The 18322-nt window shown below is 47.0% G+C and overlaps 1 protein-coding gene across 2 annotated transcripts in view; it reads left to right on the top strand.

Moving 5' to 3' along the window:
* Nucleotides 1-18322, top strand: part of LOC134945701 (RING finger protein 112-like) — a 68195-nt gene that overhangs the window by 9222 nt on the left and 40651 nt on the right. The window contains exons 1-4 of one of the 2 annotated variants that reach the window (XM_063935146.1): nucleotides 8930-8955; nucleotides 13391-13673; nucleotides 13874-14068; nucleotides 16698-16835. In XM_063935146.1, the coding sequence (XP_063791216.1) occupies nucleotides 8945-8955; nucleotides 13391-13673; nucleotides 13874-14068; nucleotides 16698-16835 (627 nt within the window). In that variant the 5' untranslated portion in view covers nucleotides 8930-8944. Of the gene's footprint in view, nucleotides 1-8929; nucleotides 8956-13390; nucleotides 13674-13873; nucleotides 14069-16697; nucleotides 16836-18322 lie in introns of those variants that run through there. The other variant, XM_063935147.1, reaches the window with a different exon arrangement.

Consider the following 18322-nt stretch of genomic DNA (forward strand, 5'->3'; position numbering starts at 1 on the left):
CTTTTCCCGTAAATTTTCGTCTGCCTAGATGAATTATGATGTGGGTAACCGGGAATTGTTGGCTATAAAGGATGCACTCGGGGAGTGGAGACACTGGCTTGAGGGGGCTAAGTTTGTGGTCTCAATTCTCACCGACCATAAGAATCTGGCATATTTGGAGTCAGCGAAGCGGCTCAATGCCAGGCAGGCACGATGGGCTTTGTTTTTTGCTCGCTTTAACTTTTTGATAACATATCGCCCTGGGTCAAAAAACATCAAGGCTGATGCGCTCTCGCTGAGTTTTGCTCCAGTCCAACAGACCACTGAGGAGCCATTGACCATTGTGTCCCCATCATGTATTAAAGTGGGTATTACACAGGACCTCTTGTCATTAGTCCTTAGAGCACAGGAGCAGGCTCCTCCAGACCTTCCGGTAGGTCTCTTGTTTGTGCCTCCTAGGTTAAGACAGCGAGTGTTCCTGGAATTCCATACCAAGAGGTCGGCAGGGCATCCGGGTATTGCCAGAACTCGGGAGTTGCTGTCTAGGGCGGTGTGGTGGCCCTCGGTGGCTAGGGATGTGGATCAGTGGGTTCGGGCATGTGACGTTTGTGCCCGAAATAAAACTCTTAGAGGGGTTCCTGTCGGCCCATTACATCCACTCTCCATTCCATCTAAGCCATGGAGGTCCCACATTTCCATGGATTTTGTTGTGGATTTGCCCAAATCCTCGGGGATGACAGCCATTTGGGTTGTCGTTGACAGGTTTACGAAGATGGCACATTTCGTTCCACTGGTTGGGTTGCCATCGGCCAGACGCCTGTCTGAGTTATTTATGCAGCATGTTGTGCGCCTCCACGGGTTGCCACTTGATGTGGTCTCTGACCGTGGATCCCAGTTTGTGGCCAAATTCTGGAGGGCATTTTGTTCTGATCTCCAGATTTCTGTGAGCTTGTCGTCAGGCTACCATCCACAGTCTAATGGGCAGACTGAGAGGGTGAACCAGTCCTTGGAGCAGTTCCTCAGGTGTTATGTCTCCAAGTGTCATACTGACTGGGTTACTCATCTGTCCATGGCGGAGTTTGCCTATAACAACGCGGCTCACTCTGCTACAGGGATCTCTCCCTTCCTTTGTGTGTATGGGCATCATCCTAAGGCCAATTCTTTTGACCCCCTGGATTCCTCGCCTGGTGGTTCCTCTGTGGTTTCGGCCCTTAGGGGTATTTTGAGGAAAGTGAAGAAAGCCCTTGTGTCTGTGTCATTAGTGACCAAAAGGGTTTTTGATAAGCGGAGAAGGCCCTTCAGCTTCAAATTAGGAGACTTCGTCTGGTTGTCCACCAAGAATTTGAAGTTGAGACAGCCATCTCATAAGTTAGGCCCCCGGTTCATCGGCCCTTATAAGATCACCAGGGTTATCAATCCGGTGGCATTTCAGTTAGATCTGCCCCGTTCATTGGGTATCAATAAAACATTTCATTGTTCTCTTTTAAAACTGGCGGTTAGTAATCCTTCTTTCAGTGGAAGACCTTCTCCTCTTCTGATACAGGGGTCAGAGGGAGTTTGTGGTTGAAAGGGTTCTTGACTCCAAGATGGTTCGGGGTCGGCTGTCATTTTTGGTGCACTGGAAGGGGTATGGCCCGGAGGAGCGGTCGTGGGTGCACAGTTGTGATCTTCATGCCCCCAGACTGATACGCTCTTTCTTCTCGCAGTTCCCCGATAAACCCGGTGGTAGGGGTTATTTGACCCCTCGTCAGAGGGAGGGTACTGTTAGGATCTCCTGCTCTGTGCTGCCACGTCGCCATGGCAACTGGGAGGCAAGTGTTAGCGAAGTAACCTGAGCGCAGCTGATACTCCGGTCCGGGTTTTTACTGTGCAGTGGTTACAGGCTCTGTGCACGGCAGGGAATCCGGCGCTGGTTTTGTGCTCACAGTCTGTGAGGTCTGAGTGGGGCGTGGACAGCCCCTGCTATATAAACCCTCCTCTCAGGCTAGGCAAATGCTGCTGAATCTTTGTTTGTTAGTCAGTTCCAGAGAGTTTTCTAGTACTGTGTGATTTTGTATTTACTTGTTGCTTACTGCAAATAGGCCTTGGGATTCGGTACTTCATTCTGCCAATCCGGACCTAGCAGTAAGACTGGAGTCAGTTGTTTAACCTGCTGGGGTTCTTTTGCTATTCTGTGAACCCAGTAGGTTTGCGGCTGTACTCTCAGACCTGCTTGCTTAATCCTCCCTCACTGTGCAGGGCGTCCAGGTGTCAGTTTAGTGGCAGTAAGCTGAACCTGTGCCCTGCAAGTGGGGGTTAGGATTGTGGATACTCTCCTTGGGGTTTATTTACTAAGATTCGTAATTTTCAGAATCATGTTCAAGTTCAATCACGACTGACATCGACAGTGTAAAACTGCAACTTTTTGAATTAATTACGATGGATTTACTAAGCTGTCGTATTCGGGTTTTTCTTTTCTTCCGATGTCGATGTCATTCGTGGTTTTTTACTTATTTTTACGGCAGTTATAAGCAAAACACTGCCGACTTTTTTTACAATCAATCTCGGCCGGATCTGTGTGATCCGTGCTGGGTTTTTTTTTTTGTTTTTTTTTTAATTAAACACTGTAAAATAATAAAAAAAAATGCGTGGGGTCCCCCCTCCTAAGCATAACCAGCCTCGGGCTCTTTGAGCCGATCCTGGTTGCAAAAATATGGGGAAAAAAATGACAGGGGTTCCCCCATATTTAAGCAACCAGCATCGGGCTCTGCGCCTGGTCCTGGTCCCAAAAATACGGGGGACAAAAAGAGTAGGGGTCCCCCGTATTTTTAAAACCAGCACCGGGCTCCACTAGCTGGACAGATAATGCCACAGCCGGGGGTCACTTTTATATAGTGCCCTGCGGCCGTGGCATCAAAAATCCAACTAGTCACCCCTGGCCGGGGTACCCTGGGGGAGTGGGGACCCCTTCAATCAAGGGGTCCCCCCCCCCCAGCCACCCAAGGGCCAGGGGTGAAGCCCGAGGCTGTCCCCCCCCATCCAATGGGCTGCGGATGGGGAGGCTGATAGCCTTTGTTGTAAAAGAAAAGATATTGTTTTTAGTAGCAGTACTACAAGGCCCAGCAAGCCTCCCCCGCATGCTGGTACTTGGAGAACCACAAGTACCAGCATGCGACGGAAAAACGGGCCCGCTGGTACCTGTAGTACTACTACTAAAAAAATACCCAAAAAAAGACAAGACACACACACCGTGAAAGTAAAGATTTATTACATACATCCACACAAACATACATACATACTTACCTTATGTTCACACGCAGGTCGGTCCTCTTCTCCAGTAGAATCCAAGGGGTACCTGTTGAAGAAATTATACTCACGAGATCCAGGGGTCCAGGCTCCTCGGGAAATCCAGGGGTAATCCACGTACTTGCATAAAATAAGAAAACGGAAAGCCGAGCCACGAACTGAAAGGGGCCCCATGTTTTCACATGGGACTCCTTTCCACGAATGCCAGAAACCCACTCTGACTTCTGTCTAAGTGGGTTTCTTCAGCCAATCAGGGAGTGCCACGTTGTAGCACTCTCCTGATCGGCTGTGTGCTCTTGTCCTCACTGACAGGCAGCACACGGCAGTGTTACAATGTAGCGCCTATGCGCTACATTGTAACCAATGATGGGAACTTTCTGCCCTGCGGTTGACCTAAAGTGACGTCACCGCTGAGCAGAAAGTTCCCATCATTGGTTACAATGTAGCGCATAGGCGCTACATTGTAACACTGCCGTGTGCTGCCTGTCAGTGAAGACAGGAGCACACAGCTGATCAGGAGAGTGCTACAACGTGGCGCTCCCTGATTGGCTGAAGAAACCCACTTAGCCAGAAGGCAAAGTGGGTTTCTTGCATTCGGGGAAAGGTGACCCATGTGCAAACATGGGTCCCCTTTCAGTTCGTGGTCGGGACACCGTTTTTTTATTTTTGGCAAGTACGTGGATTAACCCTGGATTTGCCGAGGAGCCTGGACCCCTGGATCTCGTGAGTATAATTTATTCAACAGGTTCCCTTGGATTCTACTGGACAAGAGGACCGACCTGCGTGGGACCATAGGTAAGTATGTATGTATGTGTGTATGTAAGTAATAAAATTATACTTTCACGGTGTGTGTGTCTTGTCTTTTTTTGGGTATTTTTTTAGTGGTAGTACTACAGGTACCAGCGGGCCCGTTTTTCCGCCGCATGCTGGTACTTGTGGTTCTCCAAGTACCAGCATGCGGGGGAGGCTTGCTGGGACTTGTAGTACTGCTACTAAAAACAATATCTTTTATTTTACAACAAAGGCTATCAGCCCTCCCATCCGCAGCCCATTGGATGGGGGGGGACAGCCTCGGGCTTCACCCCTGGCCCTTGGGTGGCTGGGGGGGGGGACCCCTTGATTGAAGGGGTCCCCACTCCCCCAGGGTACCCCGGCCAGGGATGACTAGTTGGATTTTTGATGCCACGGCCGCAGGGCGCTGTATAAAAGTGACCCCCGGCTGTGGCATTATCTGTCCAGCTAGTGGAGCCCGGTGCTGGTTTTAAAAATACGGGGGACCCCTACTCTTTTTGTCCCCCGTATTTTTGGGACCAGGACCAGGCGCAGAGCCCGATGCTGGTTGCTTAAATATGGGGGAACCCCTGTCATTTTGTTTCCCATATTTCTGCAACCAGGATCGGCTCAAAGAGCCCGAGGCTGGTTATGCTTAGGAGGGGGGACCCCACGCAATTTTTTAAGCAAAAATAAGCACTTTCACACCCCTTCCCACTGATATACATGCACGGATCTCATGGATCCCTGCATGCATCTCAAATCACGGATAAAAAAAAGCAGGTCTGTTTTTTTTTAGGACTTTTTTACGAGTTGTAATTTTTCACGGCAGTGTTTTGTGTTTTTTTGCTTTGCACTTCTTAGTAAATGACCGAGATTCATACTTAAACAGCCGCGTTTTGACCGATGGTGTATTCATTCGTAATTTTTTACTTGGACTTGCAAAAAATTACGAATGCCCTCATCACTGCCGTGATTAGTGTTTAGTAAATTACCGAGATGACACTTTGATGAAAAAACGGCATCTCGGTCAAAATCGGGAGCTTAGTAAATATACCCCAAGGTGTCTATATTACTATCTCTGACCAAGGAGTTTATTCCCACACCCGTTGGTAACCCTTTGGGTTTTTTTTCTGTTGCTCTTAGCAACATCATTTCGGGTGCTCCACATGTTAAATCATACATCTCGCTTCATTGTCCGCTCTATTCCATCTGAGCATTCCAGACACTAGGGAGACACCCAGTTCCTGAGCCTTTGGGCTTCTCCGTTCACTTTGTGTTTATTAGTTATTCCATCACCTCCTGTGTATGTTATGTTATACTGTCTGTGAGTTCGTTTGCTTCGCTTCCCTCTCTGTTCATACACCGGTATACTCCTGTTAGCACTGGTGTGCGTAACACTGCTTCTGCAAAAGCCTGATAACGGGAATGACCTGACTCAAGCTGGCAGTGTCTGAACTGACTTCACGTGTGGCAAGTTTGAAGGGTTGGAGAACCTTGCACAAGACGGAAATCATTCTCCACTGCACTTGAGTCAGGTGCATTCCCCCTCCTTTGCCTATATAATAGGTGGATGTATAGGATTGAACGACCCCCCCCAAAAAAAATATATATTTTACAATAAATAAATAAAAAAATTTAAAAAATTAAACAATTTAAAATAAATAAATGAATATAAATATTATATATATATATATATATATATATCTCTTTCAGAACTTTTTCTACCTGAAAAATTGCCTTTTCTAAGATAAATTTCATATCCAGGAAAAAGTGTCCCCATTTTACACATTGCGGCAGACAGGTGACCCCATTTTACACATTGCGGCAGACAGGTGACCCCATTTTACACATTGCGGCAGACAGGTGTCCCCATTTTACACATTGCGGCAGGAAAAAGTGTCCCCATTTTACACATTGCGGCAGGCACGTGTCCCCATTTTACACAGTACGCTGGCAAGTGTCCCCGTTTTACACATTGCGGCAGGAAAAAGTGTCCCCATTTTACACATTGCGGCAGGAAAAAGTGTCCCCATTTTACACATTGCGGCAGGCACGTGTCCCCATTTTACACAGTACGCTGGCAAGTGTCCCCATTTTACACATTGCGGCAGGAAAAAGTGTCCCCATTTTACACATTGCGGCAGGAAAAAGTGTCCCCATTTTACACATTGCGGCAGGAAAAAGTGTCCCCATTTTACACATTGCGGCAGGCACAGGTCCCCATTTTACACATTCCGGCAGGTGGTGGGGAGAGGGAGGGAGAGAGAGAGAGAGAGAGAGAGAGAGAGAGAGGGAGGGAGAGGGGCTGACTTACATTTGAAGCGGTTCTCGCCGCTCTTCAGCCGCCTCTCCCTCCTCGTCTGCGCGGCTCCCCCTTCTCCCTCCTCCCGAGTGCCCAGCTCGGGGGGCGGGGTTTCGTGGAATGACGCGTTTGCGTCGTGACGTCACGACGCAATCGCGTCATTCCGCGAAACCCCCGCCCCCCGAGCTGGGCACTCGGGAGGAGGGAGAAGGGGGTTTCAAAGTACAAAGAAGTGCCGCGGCGGGCGTGCGGTTGCACGGCTCGCCCGCCACATGAAACGGCACTGGCGCATAGGGAGAGGGTGTTAGGGGGTCTCGGCGCCCCCTCCAATCCGGCGCCCAGGTCGCCTGCCCCCCTAGCCCCCCCCCTAGTTTCGGCCCTGATTGGTGGCGTTGTCAGATATCACAAATCCCCAGGAGAGTCCTTGTAGGGTAAGCCATTGTGCGATGATGTCCCTCAGTTTCTATAAGAGGTTCTCAACGGTGTGTCTCTTACAGAAAATAAGATTTTACTCACCGGTAAATCTATTTCTCGTAGTCCGTAGTGGATGCTGGGGACTCCGTAAGGACCATGGAGAATAGACGGGCTCCGCGGGAGACAAGGCACTTTAGGAAAGATTTAGTACTACTGGTGTGCACTGGCTCCTCCCTCTATGCCCCTCCTCCAGACCTCAGTTAGAATCTGTGCCCGGACGAGCTGGGTGCATTTTAGTGAGCTCTCCTGAGCTTGCTAATAAGAAAGTATTTTAGTTAGGTTTTTTATTTTCAGAGAGCTTCTGCTGGCAACAGACTCTCTGCTACGTGGGACTGAGGGGAGAGAAGCAGCCCTACTCACTGTAGATAGGTCATGCTTGTTAGGCTACTGGACACCATTAGCTCCAGAGGGATCGAACACAGGAACTCACCCTTGGTCGTCCGATCCCGGAGCCGCGCCGCCGTCCTCCTCGCAGAGCCAGAAGACAGAAACCGGCGTGAGAAGCAAGAAGACTTCGCAAGCGGTGGCAGAAGACTCCAGTCTTCATATGAGGTAGCGCTCAGCAATGCAGCTGTGCGCCATTGCTCCCACATTAAACCCGCACATTCCGGTCACTGTAGGGCGCAGGGCGCGCGGGGGGGGGGGGGGGTGCCCTGGGCAGCAATTAAGTACCTCGGCATAAAAGAGCATATATACAGTTGGGCACTGTATATATGCATGAGCCCCCGCCATTATTTTACACAAAATCTCGGGACAGAAGCCCGCCGCTGAGGGGGCTGGGCTTCTTCCTCTGCACTCACCAACGCCATTTTCTCTCCACAGCTCCGCTGAGAGAAGCTCCCCAGGCTCTCCACTGCAGATTCACAGTAGAAAGATGGTAAAAAGAGAGGGGGGGCACATAAATTTAGCGCAATATCAGTATATGTAGCAGCTACTGGGTAAACACTGAGTTACTGTGTTTTTTCCTGGATCATATAGCGCTGGGGTGTGTGCTGGCAAACTCTCTCTCTGTCTCTCCAAAGGGCCTTGTGGGGGTTCTGTCCTCAAATAGAGCATCCCCTGTGTGTGTGGTGTGTCGGTACGCTTGTGTCGACATGTTTGACGAGGAAGGCTATGTGGAAGCAGAGCAGGTGCAGATGAATGTGGTGTCTCCGCCGACGTCGCCGACACCTGATTGGATGGATATGTGGAAGGTGTTAAATGATAATGTAAACTGCTTACATAAAAGGTTGGATAAAGCTGAAGCCTTGGGACAGTCGGGGTCTCAGCCCATGCCTGATCCTGCAGCACAGAGGCCGTTTAAGTAGGGTAAGACATTGTAAGAGGTTCTCAGCTGTGTGCCTCTTACAGAAATGTCTAATACACCGCATAGCCTGCCTAGGAATGAGCTGGCGTTTGTGAGATGCTGCTACTGGTGCCACTGCTGCTGCTATTGTTCCTGTGGAAGGCAATATATCTACGCAGTGGGCTGTCACAGTTATATAGTCCTTAGTTTGCCCTGTTCCACTTGTGCACATGTCCGTGGTTAAGTGGATAGTGGTTACAACTGCATTTTTGAGAACACTTTTCTTAATGTCCCTGTACAGTCCGGGAATCACTTGCCTAGTGAAGCGGAATCTAGACGGGATTTGGTACCGTGGACAGAATACGTCCATCAACTGTCTAAATCCCACTGCACTAATGGCGGATACCAGACGCACGTCTAACATCAGCATAGTTGTTATGGCCTCAGTTATCCGCTTTGCAACAGGATGACTGCTGTCATATTTCATGTTCCTCACAAAGGACTGTTGGACAGTCAATTGCTTACTGGAAGTAGTACAAGTGGTCTTCCGACTTCCTTTCAGGGATGACGATCAACTCCCAGCAGCAACAACAGAAGCAGCAGCAATAGGCGTACCACTCAAGGATCCTCTGGTGGAATCCTGGTTAGGAGAGGACTCGTCAGTCATGCCAGTGACATGGCCTGCAGGACTACCGACGTTCCTGACTGAGGAGGATATTGACGATGAGGGAGTTGGTGGTGTGGCTTGCAGGAGCTTGGGTATAACAGGAAGAAGGGATTTAGGTGTCACTGGACTGCTTACGCTCTTACCCAAAGTTTCTGAACATGACAATGACTATTGATGAATGCGCTGCAGGTGACATATAAGTGTGGTTAACATCCTTACTGGGTTTCTGGGTGGCAACTGTCCATTCTCTGGGAGTGTTGTGGCAAATGCAGGCATGCCCAGGTGTTTGCGGGGCGGGTGTGTGACGTCAATTCCGGGACCTGACAGGCTGAATTGATCGCAGCGGCTGAGTAAGTTTAGAGCTACTCAGAAACTGCACAAAACCTTTTTGCACAGCTCTCTGCACAAGCGATCGCACACTTGCACAGCTAAAATACACTCCCTCATAGGCGACGTCTATCTGATCGCACGGCTGCAAAAAACTGCTACCATGCGATCAACGCGGAATGACCCCCATGGTTTTGCCCAATTGCTAACTTTTTTGATATGCTAACAAACCTGGATAACCCGCATAAAGCAAAGAAATTCAATTGTCCTTGGGCCTGCCCACCCACTAGGAATAGTAATTAAACACTGCGGTTTAAATTCACCAACAGTGTTGCACAATACACGTATGAGTAGGAAATAAGATATATTACTGTGGTACCACCGTCACCCACAGCGTCACACAATACATGTGTGCCTCAGAAATAGTATTCGAACACTGCAGTTGACCTTCACCAACAGTGTCACACAATAGGTGTATGAGTATGAAATAATACTATACTGCAGTCTGACCGGCAGTGTCACAGTACTTATGAAAATAAAATAAAAATTGTATAGTACACAGGGGTACAGCACAAACACAAAAAACATATTTTTTTATAATTAGATTTTTAGACTTTTTATTTTTAGATTTTATTATTTCAATTTTACACTGGGGTGGAGTCCCTGGATGGATGCACAGCAGAGTCGGCCTTAGGCATAGGCAAACTAGGCAATTGCCTAGGGCATCTGATATGCCTAGGGGTACAAGCAGCTTCTGCTGATTAAAATGATATGCGACATGCCTATATTCTGTGTGTAGCATTTCGTATGCAGATACAGCCACAGTCTCACACAGTATATAGGCATGCTGCATATCATTTTAATCAGCAGAAGCTGCTTGTGCATCATAGCCACAATTCAATGCAAATAAGATGCATTTTCATAAAAATAGGCACCCGACATTAGCAGAACTGCCAGCTGACTCACGCCAGGAACTATATGTGTCATTATTTGTATAATGGCATTAATACTGTGTAACATATGTGTAAGGGGGACTATGTGTGTCATTATGTGTATAAGGGTACTAATAATGTGCAGCATATGTGTAAGGGACATTGTGTGTCATTATGTGTATAAGGGCATTAACAATGTGCTGCATATGTGTAAGGGAAATTATGTGTACAGGGGCATTAATAAGGGTTGGCATACTGTGTAAGGTGCATTATGTTTATAAGAACATTAATAATGTGTGTCATATGTGCAAGGGACATTACTGTGTAGTATTATTTGTATAAATGCATTACTAATGTGTGGCATTATGTGTATAAGGTGATCTACTGTGTGGTGTAACATTTAGAAAGGGCACTACTGTGTGGTCTAATGTGAATAAGGAGCAACATGGTGTGGTGTTACTGTATGAGAATAAAGAGCAATATGGTGTGGTGTAATGTGAATAAGGAGCAATTCAGTAAGATGTTATGTGAATAAGGGGCACTACTGTGAGAAGTAACGTATATAAGGTAAAGTGGTACTACTGTGTTATGTAATGTGAATAAGGGACACTATCGTATGATAAATTGTGAATAAAGTTGCACTACTGTGAGGCATAATTTGAATTGGGGGTACTAATGTGTGGCCGTGCCCCTTGCCAGCAAAAACTCATGCCTTTTTGGGCTGTGCGCCGAACGTGCACACTGTTCTTATTTAAATTAAAGGGGGAAGGAAAACAAAAAGGGCTGCTATTGGTGGGGGGTGATGGTGCTGGGAAAAGGGCGCAGGTTCAGAGGTGGAACTAGCGGTGGTGCTAGGGGACACCAGCCAAAATCTTGCCTAGGGCATCATATTGGTTAGGGCCGGTTATGACGCACAGATCACCCCTTTCAGATACAACAGACAGAGCACCCCGCCTGGACTGATACAGCAGAGCATCCCTTTCATATACAGCAGGCAGAGAGAGCACCCCTTTCAGATACAGCAGAGAGAGAGAGAGCACTCCTTTCAGATACAGCAGACAGAGAGAGCACTCCTTTCAGATACAGCAGACAGAGAGAGCACCACTTTCATATACAGCAGAGAGAGAGAGAGCACCCCTTTCATATACAGCAGACAGAGAGAGCACCCCTTTCAGATACAGCAGACAGAGAGAGCACCCCTTTCAGATACAGCAGACAGAGAGAGCACTCCTTTCAGATACAGCAGACAGAGAGAGCACCCCTTTCAGATACAGCAGACAGAGAGAGCACCCCTTTCAGATACAGCAGACAGATAGAGCACCCCTTTCATATACAGCAGATAGAGAGAGCACTCCTTTCAGATACAGCAGGCAGAGAGAGCACTCCTTTCATATACAGCAGACAGATAGAGCACTCCTTTCATATACAGCAGACAGAGAGAGCATCCCTTTCAGATACAGCAGACAGAGAGAGCACCCCTTTCAGATACAGCAGACAGGGAGAGCACCCCTTTCAGATACAGCAGACAGATAGAGCACCCCTTTCATATACAGCAGACAGAGAGAGCACTCCTTTCAGATACAGCAGACAGATAGAGCACACCTTTCATATACAGCAGATAGAGAGAGCACCCCTTTCAGATACAGCAGACAGAGAGAGCACTTCTTTCAGATACAGCAGGCAGAGAGAGCACTCCTTTCATATACAGCAGGTAGAGAGAGCACCCCTTTCAGATACAGCAGACAGAGAGAGCACTTCTTTCAGATACAGCAGACAGAGAGAGCACTTCTTTCAGATACAGCAGGCAGAGAGAGCACTCCTTTCATATACAGCAGACAGAGAGAGCACCACTTTCAGATACTGCACACAGAGAGAGCACCCCTTTCAGATACAGCAGACAGAGAGAGCACCCCTTTTAGATACAGCAGACAGAGAGAGCACCCCTTTCATATACAGCAGGCAGAGAGAGCACCCCTTTCAGATACAGCAGAGAGAGAGAGAGCACTCCTTTCAGATACAGCAGACAGAGAGAGCACTCCTTTCAGATACAGCAGACAGAGAGAGCACCACTTTCATATACAGCAGAGAGAGAGAGCACCCTTTTCATATACAGCAGACAGAGAGAGCACCCCTTTCATATACAGCAGACAGAGAGAGCACCCCTTTCAGATACAGCAGACAGAGAGAGCACTCCTTTCAGATACAGCAGACAGATAGAGCACCCCTTTCATATACAGCAGATAGAGAGAGCACTCCTTTCAGATACAGCAGGCAGAGAGAGCACTCCTTTCAGATACAGCAGAGAGAGCACCCCTTTTAGATACAACAGACAGAGAGAGCACTCCTTTCATATACAGCAGACAGAGAGAGCATCCCTTTCAGATACAGCAGACAGATAGAGCACCCCTTTCATATACAGCAGACAGAGAGAGCATCCCTTTCAGAGACAGCAGACAGATAGAGCACTCCTTTCAGATACAGCAGACAGAGAGAGCACTCCTTTCAGATACAGCAGGCAGAGAGAGCACTCCTTTCATATACAGCAGACAGATAGAGCACTCCTTTCAGATACAGCAGGCAGAGAGAGCACCCCTTTCAGATACAGCAGACAGAGAGAGCACCCCTTTCAGACACAGCAGACAGATAGAGCACTCCTTTCAGATACAGCAGGCAGAGAGAGCACCCCTTTCAGATACAGCAGACAGATAGAGTACCCCTTTCATATACAGCAGACAGAGAGAGCACTCCTTTCAGATACAGCAGACAGATAGAGCACTACTTTCAGATACAGCAGACAGAGAGAGCACCCCTTTCAGATACAGTAGACAGAGAGAGAGCACCCCTTTCAGATACAGTAGACAGAGAGAGCGCCCCTTTCAGATACAGCAGAGTGAGAGAGCACTCCTTTCAGATACAGCACCCGCCCTACGCCAGACAACACAGTTCTAAGACGGACACATCCATCCAGTACACTCTCCAAAGCCGGAGGGAGTATGGCGCCGATCACCGCGGACCTTTATAGAATACAAATCCTGCGAGAATCCAACAGCGGGGTGATGACGTTCGACCTCAATTTGGTGTGCAAGTATGGCAGGAAGTCCCGAGCCGGACTCGGATCCGGACTTGGGTTCCAAAGTTCGGGTGGGTCCGGTTCTCGGAGAACCAGACCCGCTCATCTCTAGTAACTATATACAGTATATCTTTTACTAATTCTGTATGTAGAAATCCTGAAAATTCTGAAGAGTATACGCACTTTCGAGCAGCGCTGTGAATGTTTGTGTGTCTCTGTTAGTGTTAGTAGTTTGTTCTGATTTGTGTACCTTCACTTGTATAATGACACATTTCCCTGAATATATCTGCATTAGGACTGTCATGGAAGCGGCTGCTGGCTTCTCCAAGCTAGAAGAGGATATTACGTGTTCTGTGTGTCTCCAGGAGCTCGCCGACCCGGTCTCTATCACCTGCGGACACACCTTCTGCAGAGCCTGCATTACCGACTACTGGGCCACCGCGCAGCCACAGGAATACCTCTGCCCGGAGTGCCGGAGCACCTGTCCCAAAGACCAGCTCATACCGGCCTACAGGCTCAAACATCTGGTTTCAAAGGTCCAGCTTGCCAAAGAAGAACAGGCTAAACGAGAAAGAATGGTATTGCACAATGTAGTAGATATATAATAGAGATGGATTAAGCTGAATAACTTATTAGAAATAAGGGTTCTTTGATGGTTTGCTGATAGAGATGGGACAGAGAAAGTTTTAGGTAAAGAACAGATTACTGCACAGTAGGAAACTCCATAAACTGAAAATAATAAACCGAGGAAATGTTCTCATTGTTCCTTTGTTACCAGGCTCCTGCGTCCGCTGTTCCGCTGGTTTACACTGATCCGCACGGCCAGCTGCAGCTAGATGAATCTGTCATACAGAGCTGCTTCCTGGACGGAAAGATTGCGGGTTACCCCCTGTGCCTCATCTGTGTGATCGGGGAGAAGCGCTGGGGGAAATCCACTCTGATGAATTATATCCTGAGAGCCCTTCACAGCCTGGTGAGAAACAGACACAAATTGTATATAAAAAAAACGTTCCAATAAGAATTAATGTGAGGAGTTACAGTCACTTGTACAGACAGCAGTTGTCATTGGCAGGACAGTCCCCTGTATAGGAGAAACGTGAATTAAAGCGCATCGGAAAGTGTGCAGATTAGTGCATATAGAAACTTGCTACCAATACTGGGTGTAAATGAATAACATGTATTTATTTATTGACAACAAGGAATTCTGTTGTCTGCCATGATAAATACTTACCAAGGTATCCTCTTATAAATCCAGTTGCTGGTAATTTTCAACAGTAGATGAAGAACCCATGGTCGCATATAATATTACATTAGAATTATTACCAGCTTGTCATATGTGGAGTCCACCTGAGTTGTGGATGCTGCAGGTATAAATCTGGACTTGGTGCTGGGTTAGCCAGAGAATCAATTGTGGAGAAAGTTCAATGGTGGAACCAGGTATTGGCAATCAGCAATACCAGATCCAAACAGGTTTAAGTGGGTAACTCAAGGCCTTACGTGTTTCATTGGTACTCCCAACTTCATCAGGGTCATATGCATACAACTGCTGCCACAACTGATTTTCTGGCTATCCCAGCACCAGAATTCCTCTTTCCTTGTAGCTGGGTCCGTGGTCAGGACATCAGCAATACTGTTTACTGTGGTGTCCCAGGTGGGTTAAGTTTGAGGAGACACATATGGGTGAATTCCCAGAAAAGTACTTCAACAAAAATCTTCAGTATATAAATATCAATTTATTGTATACTTCGCTGAGGTTATTGATCAATTCAGCAGATGTTCAATATAGCAATCACATCAGCAAACTCAGGAGCCCCGCCCTCTGCGTCTAGAGGCTGAGTTATATTCAGATTATCCTGGCACTTTCTGCAGTCAGTGTTTCCATCCAGGCTGTTAAGGTTAATTTTAACACTGACAGATTCCAGTTTAAATAGGCTGCAAAACTCCTGAATAAGCAATTTCATAAGCCCTCATTCCGAGTTGTTCGCTCGCAAGCTGCATTTAGCAGCTTTGCACATGCTAAGCCGCCGCCTACTGGGAGTGAATCTTAGCTTATCAAAATTGCGAACGAAAGATTTGCAATATTGCGAATGGACACTTCTTAGCAGTTTCTGAGTAGCTCCAGACTTACTCGGCATCTGCGATCAGTTCAGTGCTTGTCGTTCCTGGTTTGACGTCACAAACACACCCAGCGTTCGCCCAGACACTCCTCCGTTTCTCCAGCCACTCCCGCGTTTTTCCCAGAAACGGTAGCGGTTTTTCACACACACCCATAAAACGGCCAGTTTCCGCCCAGAAACACCCACTTCCTGTCAATCACATTACGATCACCAGAACGAAGAAAAAACCTCGTAATGCCGTGAGTAAAATACCTAACTGCATAGCAAATTTACTTGGCGCAGTCGCACTGTGCACATTGCGCATGCGCATTAGCGACTAATCGCTCCGTTGCGGGGAAAAAATACCGAGCGAACAACCCCCATAGATCCAAAGGTCAAATAAGGAAATATTCATACATGCTAAAAAACTGTTGGTGGCACTGTTGCCTAAATTTTGAGTGTTAGAAATCACATAAAATACAATGTATAATATGGATTATATGGATTTAAGACACATGGTGAACACCATTGTCCCAGAATTAAGAAGCAAGGATTCTAAGGTTGACATATGTCCAATTACAAACACTTCTCTTGATTGGTCTCATATCATCAGACAATGGCCATTGTCCATTCTTGAGTTCTGTCAGAAAACACTTTAAATCAGCTTGTACAATATAGATAGATTTCCCATATTTCCCTTGTAATATATAAATAAATATATAAATAAATATATATATATATATATATATATATAAATGGTGTCCTCCACCTTGAATTCACACCCCAAACAATGAACGTGTATCGTCTTCAGTGCTTCAAACCCACTTGTTAGATCACATCCACTGCTTAAACACTCTAGCGGTCCCCTGGATCAGGCCGCATCACACATTTCTTAGCTAGCAGTCGCTCTTAGACATCCTTATGGTGAGATACATATAAGGAAGAAAGGGAGCACCCAATAGTGTGATACAATTTTAACAATATTTATTCAACATAAACAATATAAAAGGCCCGTACATCAAGACATAACAAAAAAAGCTTATCTGGTGAAAGGAAGTTTGCTGGATACCCTCAACGCGTTTCGTCTCTTGTGCCCTCTGGCTGGACTTCCTCAGGAGTGTATAAGACATACTGTCCCTTGTGCTCTATTTATAACCTATATAATTAATTAATAAGGGGGGTGTGTCTACCGCCGTATTTCTTATCATTAGCATCACTTCCTGTTTGCCTTTCAGGAAGTCAGGTGTACGTCTAGTTAATATCCCCTAAAACTATGGGAATACCTTAAACAGCGTGCTATGTGACAGTGTGAAACCATAATAAAGATGGCTGTCCGGGAACTTCCTGTTTCAGTTTTGACAGGAAGTTGGAGTCATACATGTTCCTGTATAGTGTATATCTGCCAACTGCTGTGTCCCATTGCCTATATACATAGTCATCTCGGCACAGTATTTTTAATAATGGCAAGTCTAGGAAATACATTATTTTTTTTATTGTCCCCTGTAGGAGACACAGCAGCGGATCAGCCTGGGGGAACTTAATGACCCCCTCACAGGGTTTGCATGGTTACCTGGGACAGACACAATTACCAAGGGCATATGGATGTGGAACAAGCCTTTTATCTTGAAGCGGAATGGAGACAAGGTGAGATTGTGCCATTGATTTAGGTGTTTCCTCATAGTTGTGCCTCTTTGACAAGGGCTACATTTTTGTGTATCCCACTGCCTGCTATCACTATATTCTGTACCCTGGGGGGCTAGGTGCGTCAGGGTCCAATAGTTATATAGTACTACACAGTATATATGATTTCAGTATTTTTTTTCTGTGTATTTCAGTCACCTCATACCGCTTAAAGGGGTCATTCCGTGTTGATCGCTTGCTAGCTATTTTTTGCAGCACTGCAATCAGATAGTCGCCTCCTATGGGGGAATGTATTTTAGCTTTGCAAGTGTGCAGACGCCTATGCAGCCGAGCGGTACAAAAAAGTTTTTTGCAGGTTCTGAGTAGCTCAGAACTTACTCAGTCACTGCGATCACTTCTTCCTGTCTGGTGACGGGTTTGACGTCAGACACCCACCCTGCATACGCCCAGACACGCCTGCATTTCCCCAACCACTCCCGGAAAACGGTCAGTTGCCACCCACACACGCCCTCTTTCTGTCAATCACCTTGTGATTGCCCATGCAAAGGAAATCTCCGTTAAATCCATCGCTAGGCGCCGATCCGCTTTGCACTGGTACAACGCGCCTGCGCATTGCAGTGCATACGCATGCATAGTTCAGGCCTCTTCGGACCCATTCGCTGCACTGCTAAAATCCGCAGTGTGCGATCAACTCGGAATGACCCCCTAAATCCTGTTGGTGCACTGTATTGGCTGACACATAACTATGGGGATTATTGGCAGGTATTTTATTTGTCTGGCTATATTGTACTGTTACGCTCTACAGCTACATTCACTATAATGTCTGCCACACAGGGCGGGAAATCCGCGGACACTCCTGCATCATGCAGTGCTAGTGCCATGGATTTACCTGAGGGGGAAGATTTAGCTGATGGTTCAGGCACTGGGTGCCAACCACCTTACAGTCAACCTGCAGCACCTGTGGCCAATCAGGAACCACCTTGGGTAGCAATCTCAAGTATGCTGAATACAATTGTGAACCGTTTTACGCCCCCTGTGGGACCTGATGTGTCATTGCAGCCACATATTATCCCTGTAGTTCATCCGCCTTGGGCGGACAACCTGTCTACCCAGTTACAGCAATTAAATCAATCTTTGGTTGGTTAGACAGAAGTCTGGGCGAGGGGCCCAGCTAGGGGTCAAGGGGTCATCTAAGCGGGCCATTTCCTCCTCACAATCCACAAATATTTCGGATAATTCTTCTGATGAGGATGGGGAATATACTGATCCGTCAGACACTGATACAGTCACTTCTGACGAGGATGCTACAACCCAGGTTGATGTCTCTGACCTAGTGGAAGCCATTAAGCTGATTCTCCAAATTGATGATGAGATCGAGCCACTACTGCGTCTAAGAAACCTATCAAGTTCAAACATCAGAAGGTTGCTAAAGTAGTTTTACCACATTCTGACTATTTAATTGACATACGTCAGGAATCCTGGTCGTTTCC

The sequence above is a fragment of the Pseudophryne corroboree genome, chromosome 7 (assembly GCF_028390025.1).
Source record: "Pseudophryne corroboree isolate aPseCor3 chromosome 7, aPseCor3.hap2, whole genome shotgun sequence".
NCBI classification, from domain to species: Eukaryota; Metazoa; Chordata; class Amphibia; order Anura; family Myobatrachidae; genus Pseudophryne; species Pseudophryne corroboree.